Here is a 6,011-nt window from a genome sequence, read left to right on the forward strand (position 1 = left end):
ATGATTTCTGCTGTATCCACAGGGTTTAGCATCGTGCCTGGCACATAATTAGCACTTGAATGGATGAATGTCTCCAGCTTCCATCACCATGATCTCCAGCCCTACCTAATCAGTTATAATTCCCAGATCTGGCCATTATACTTTCAGGTTTCTGAGCCTTTTGAAGTGCCCAGTTTTGCCTGGGAATGTCCTTCCTGAGGAAACACCTCTCAAGAGCTGGGTTAAATGTCTCCTTTTCTGTACAGCCTTCCACAGAACCACCCTTCCCTCATATAGTTGATCCCTCCCACTCACTGAATCATAACTATCTTTTCTGTGTACATCTCCCTTATTGGATTGAGAACTCCCTGAGGACATGGATGTTTTGGATTCATCTTTGTATACCAGGATCCTAATGGGGCCTGAGGTTGAGCAGGGGCTCCATAATTTTGATGAAGAGTTCTCAAAGCTATTCAAATGAAAGGAGTTGCTTCAAGTGGTTAGTTCTCTGAGACAAGAAATGTTCCAAGAGGCTGGATGAAGTCCCTTGGGGACACTCCAGGGGGCCTCCTGACTGGGGGTGGGGGGGGGAGGTTTATTTATCTGTCCCCATGATTCTCTGCATCTGTGGTCTGGTAACCTGTGTAACTCTCCCACCAATGTTACTTTGCATCCTTCATCCCTACCTGTGTGGCTCTAGATACTAGAGGGAAGCAGATCAGTGGGTTGTGGTTATTTATATCCCCCTCCCTTCCTTCTCCCAGCTCCTCTGTGAGGCAAGTGTATAGCTCTCTGATGGATGTGGCTGCCTCCTCGATGTACAGAAGAGACTCCTAGAAGGAACAATACCTCTTGGTCGATGCCCTGGGTCTGTGAAATAGTGTGGTTTGGAGGGCACATGTGGTTAATTGCCCTGTGAAAGGTCTGAGAGGCTGTGAAGGGTCTAAGCTGTTATCCTATTTGCAATTCAAAGATCCAGCCAGCAAAAAAAAAAAAAAAATCCAGCCAGAAACAATTATACACACATTTACTAACATAATGATCAGATCTCTGGTTCAGACACAGAATGTTTAATGACAGCATCTTGCAACAGTCCTCTGTGCCCAAATTCCCCGATGACACAGTGAAAGCCAAAATACCTGTGTGTGCCAAGGGGCTTTACACAGCAGAAGAGAAACCCTGGAATTATGAAACCCAGAGCTTATGTAGGACAGGTGGCATAGCTGTCCCTTCTCCCGGGAGGGTGGGAGAGATAAAGAGAGAGAGAATAAGTAAGTGGCTCCAGGTTTTATTGCCATTGACAGGGGGAGAAGCTGGCTCTTGGAAAGTGCACCACAGAGGAAACATGCTGTAACTTGCTAGGCACGTTTATCACTCAGATATCCTTTAACTCAGGTACAGTAATCTCCTCAGAAAGCTGGATTGCACAGAAACCTCTGTTTCTCACACACAGCCTAGACAGGCAATATTCCCTGCCCCTTGCACCCTTGAAGTTCTATTCTTAGGATGAAGAAAGTCTAAATATAATGGATTCCACATTCAGCTCTGTGCCTAGCACATCACAACACCCAGTACACACATCTGTTGAGTAAATGACATGAATCGTTGTTTCAGGTTTTAATGAACATGGGGCAGAGGGTTGGTTGATTAAGACGTTCTGACGAGGCTTCCCAGCAGCCAGGGCAATCTGAGCCAATTCATTAGTCTCTCCTGGGCTTTAGGCGAAGCCCCCCGCCCTTTGAAGCACCGCGAGGGTTCCGGACATCCCCACAGCCAAGGCCGAACGCGCACAGGCTTGGACCACGCCAGAGTTCATCGGGTCTTCTTGGTATTTGGGGGCTTCAGGGTCCATAAAGGGATTCCCGTCCAGTGTCAGGTTACTCACCTTGGGCAGCTCTTCTAGCCCCGGCACTCTGTTCAGCCTGTTGCACCTAAGATCTAGCACGCTGAGCTTGGCCGGCAGTCCCTTAGGCACCTGCTCCAGCCCAGCGAACGACAAGTTGAGAGAGTTCAGTGTGCTGGGCCAGACACATCCAGGAGCGCCTGGGGCGGTGGCGCGCAGCGAGTTGTGGCTGAGGTCTAGGCTGTGGGGTTGCACACCCGCCGCCGCCATGGCCACGCACACGCCGTTGGGCGTCTCCATCCCCGCGTTGCGTAAAGCCAGAGCCCGAAGGGCCGGGAATTTGTGCGGACAAAGAGCTGCAGTCAGTCCGTCCTCGCCCAGTCCGGGATTGTCGGATAAGTCTAAGGTGGTGAGGGCCGGAAAGGTGCGGAGTTGGGAGCAGGGAAAAGCAAGCGAGTGTGCTTGCGCAATATTCAGTACTTTGAGGCCCGGCTTGAGCCACTGCTGTAGTTCCGCGAGCCAGGCACCTCCGGTTGCCCACGACACGTTCCGGAGACTGAGGGTGGAGAGCGCAGGCCCAGTGGCTTCCAGAAGAAGCGGCGGCATCGCGCCGGTTACCTCCAGGTTCTGGAGCGTCAGTTCCTTGAGGCGGGAATATGAGAGCGCACGCAGGAAGGCGACCAGCAGCACAGCAGGAACCTGTGCAGAGCCCACTGTGAGCCGCCGCAACCGCAGAGCCTTGACCATGTCAGCATACTGCTTCGGGTCGGCGTCTGCGCCCTTTAGAAATTGTTCCAGGCTGCGGCCGCCGCCGTGGATCTCCACCTCGACGGCAGCCATACACTGGAAGGCGCTGGACCAGTCGGGCTGAGGATCCGTGAAGTTGCAGAAGCAGCGGACATCGTCGTCGTCCACTTCGCAGGGTTCTGGTGTGGTCTCAGAGACGCACAGCATTGGCAGCAGCAGCAGCAGCAAGCAGGGCGCGCGCACCTGGGAAGAGAGCGGAGGTCAGGGCGGCCCCAGCTAGTCCCTGGGGTTCTTCGAGTAGTTCCCTTTCGTCCCCAAGACCGTACACTCACCATGGTCGACTGGTGCTCGGAGACTCTGTCCTGGCAAGCTCAGGGAAGGGCTCTGGCTTCTTTCCCTGTGTAGCGGCACTCCCTGGTTTCTAGGCTCCCCACACGTTAATCTGTCCTCTTTGGCGGCCTCTGAGAGTTTATGTAACCCTGGGGTGTCACTCTGTTACTTCCTTTGTGAACCCTGGTCACTCTCCACCTCTCTGCCACCCAACCGTTCTATGCACTACGGTTCTGGGAAATTTTGCAATGACGGATTTTGCCAGGAGAGGGACTTTTGCGGGAAGGAAATTGTAGGGCGTCTGGAGTGCAATGCTCCAGGCAGTGCCCTGATGAGTCAGACACCCCAGGCTGGTTTGATAGTTATTGAGAAAGAAGGATCCCCAGTGCCGCAGGCTAGGACTCTTACCTTCCTCTGCCTCTATCCCAATGACTCAACTGGGGTAGTTTGCTTAACTTTTCTCTAGTTTTGGTGGCTACTATGAACTTACTAACACACCCAAATCCAATCACCTGAATATCCTCGGATATATAATTGGATATTTTGTGGAAGGCATTGCAAATTTCATCTGTTGACTCCAAGGGATAGGATGAGGTTCGAGAGAAGGAAGTAGGTCTGAACAACAACTCTCTTCCTTTTTTTTTTTTTTCTGCTGACTTGTTCTTTTTAAAACTTTATTAAGAAAGTAATAGCTTTCTTAAAAGTAGAAAGAAGTGTTTAACAGAGACACATTGGCCAAGTAGCTCCATCTCTTACAGTTTCCATGTTCTTATCCTGAAATTGAGAAACAAGGCATTTCTAACCCAGTTTGCCCCTTTGCACCTAGCTCTCCCCTCCCTTCCCCCCAACACAATTCCTGTGTCCTAGAAAGGAAAGGCTGGACCAATGTTGAATGAGGATTAATTAGTAACCTACCTGTTTTGCCAAGAAAAAAAAGCAAGTGTCCCAGAGGGTGGTGTAGGGGCTATGCCTCTATAACTGCCCTCGCAGTTCTGCACCTGTGGATTCTGGGGAAAGAGCTATACAAAAAAAATGTTTGAATTCTCACTTCTCCTATTTTTCAGGAATGGCTTCACATCTGTCCTCATTCCAAACAGGGAGGCTTCATCAGGCCAGACTGCTCTCTGTGTGCCTTGTTGGTCATGCCCTTATACCCTGAGCCATGCCCCAAAGCCAGGCCAGGTCACTGGTGCATCCTTGAGGACCAAGATGTGAGTATAGCTCAGTGTTGAATACACTGACTCTGCAGTCAGACAGCCAGGCTTGGAATCCCAGCTCTACCACTGAGGTTGTAAGATTTGGGCAAGTTTCTGGGCCTCAGATTTCTGCGCTCCTGCTTTGTAAAATGGACCTAATGGTAGTACCTGTCTATGACTGCAGAGCCACATCTATTAGAGTACTCCTGATTGTTATGTTCTTCATCAAAGCCTCTGCATTCAGAAGACTCAGGCCACTGAAGCCTGGCTCCTTAGCAAACCCCATCATTTTGGGGAAAGCACTTTGTGTGCAAATGAAGAGGGGCAATGATGGTTTGCAAAGATCCCCAACTCACACCTTGATTCAACAAATATCTATCATTTGTCTACCAAATGTCAGGACTGGTACAAAACCCGGGGATGCAGACATGGTCATCACACAGTCCCTCAAGTACTCCAGGAACTGGAAGAGGCAAACACAGACCCAGAGCTACAGTTCATAGAGAAGAGGACTCAGAGGGGAGAAACCAAGGACTTGTGGGAGCTGTGGAGAAAGGAACAGTGAGCTCTGTATTAGAGAGGACATGGGACTGTTGTTTACAGGACTGACAGTCTTGTTGGGCAGATAAGTGCAAAAAAAATCAGGGTGGGCAGCTGTAACTCTCTGAGCAGACATTTTGCCTGGTGACTTGTCTTACCTTCGCCACCAGGAGAAATATGTAGGTGTTAAAAGCAGCCTGTCCCATGACAAAGGAGATAAGACCCAGACCCTACCTCCAGCCAGAGCATGGTGCATAGCAGGTGCTCAGTAAATGGTTGTCCCGGAGCTGGATGGATGTTGAACCTGGAGAGATGTGGGGGCAGGATGATGGTCTGCAGATATTTAACTAGGTGATTTGTGGAAGAGATTGAAGGCAACTGACTCCAAGAGATGAAATTAAATTCTGGGGAAGGAAGTTGGTTTGAAAGTGCCAAATCTTAACCACTAGACTACCAAAGGAAGTTGGTTTGAAGCACTGTTCCCTTTCCTGGATTTGCTCTTTTATTTGCCTAAGTAATAGCTTTCTAAAAATTAGAGGCCTCCAGGGAAAGCTATTAGGTAAATGTTTTATAAATTACTGTTTCTCATTTTCAGTCATACCTAATGATTTCAGTAGGCTAATGTCCTGTCGTCTTAGGTACACATCAAACCTGGCACACATTAGAAATCATACAAAGTCCTGGATAGTTTTCATTTAACTAATCGATAGAAAAACACTTATTTTCCTATTGTAAGTGTGAAGCTTTTTGATTGTTAATAAAAGAATCTACCAACCATCAACAAAATAAAATAAAATAAAAATAAAAATTGGAGGCCTCCAATAGAAATTTTTAAGTGCTACCAACACTCTACTTTCTTGGAATTTTGAAGGAGAGGAGACAACATCAAACAATTACACTGTAACTTAATGACAGCTGTGAAAAGGGTTATGAAGTATACATTGTTATAGGCTCTCATGACAGGGACGCAGGTACAGTAGTTCTGAGTAGGGGACACTGTAATTGAGATCCTGAGGGTGGTGTTAATTAAGGGAAGGGTGCTTATTGGGGGTGGTGGAGCAGAGACAGGGCTCTAGGGAGGGTAACAGCCTGTACAAAAGCCTGGAGAATGAAGAAAGCAAGGGCTTGGAACAAAGAGAAGATCCCAGGAGAGATGAATTAGTTGAGGCTCCCTTCCATTGAAAACTGGAGAGGTATGCAGGGATTAGACCATGCAAGGCTTACTTGGCCACAATTCAGATTTCAGAGGTAAGGAACACAGTTTTTAAATTCCCCAGTGTTTCCCCAGTGCCTGGTAGTTAATGGCACTCAAAATTTGGTTTAAGAATTACTTAGGGGGGGGGGGGGGGGGGGGGGGGGGGGGGGGGGGGGGGGGG

The 6,011-nt window shown here is 48.9% G+C and overlaps 2 protein-coding genes across 4 annotated transcripts in view; one reads left to right on the forward strand and one right to left on the reverse strand.

The window, feature by feature from the left end:
- Nucleotides 1–989: 989 nt before the first annotated feature.
- On the reverse strand, nt 990–3,202 carry CD14 (CD14 molecule). The gene is made up of 2 exons (XM_040444702.1): nt 2,902–3,202; nt 990–2,812 (listed from the first exon to the last, which is right to left on the reverse strand). The coding sequence occupies exons 1-2, from the start codon at nt 2,902–2,904 to the stop codon at nt 1,697–1,699; spliced, it is 1,119 nt and encodes a 372-aa protein (XP_040300636.1). The 5' UTR covers nt 2,905–3,202; the 3' UTR covers nt 990–1,696.
- TMCO6 (transmembrane and coiled-coil domains 6) overlaps nt 2,726–6,011 on the forward strand; it is a 10,159-nt gene continuing 6,873 nt past the window's right edge. Inside the window, exons 1-3 of one of the 3 annotated variants that reach the window (XM_040444692.1) lie at nt 2,726–2,829; nt 3,964–4,110; nt 4,496–4,656. In XM_040444692.1, the coding sequence (XP_040300626.1) occupies nt 4,516–4,656 (141 nt within the window). In that variant the 5' untranslated portion in view covers nt 2,726–2,829; nt 3,964–4,110; nt 4,496–4,515. Of the gene's footprint in view, nt 2,830–3,963; nt 4,111–4,152; nt 4,657–6,011 lie in introns of those variants that run through there. The other 2 variants (XM_040444690.1, XM_040444697.1) reach the window with 2 other exon arrangements.

Source organism: Herpailurus yagouaroundi, unplaced genomic scaffold (genome assembly GCF_014898765.1).
Source record: "Herpailurus yagouaroundi ecotype Mexico unplaced genomic scaffold, PumYag 192, whole genome shotgun sequence".
Taxonomy (NCBI): Eukaryota; Metazoa; Chordata; class Mammalia; order Carnivora; family Felidae; genus Herpailurus; species Herpailurus yagouaroundi.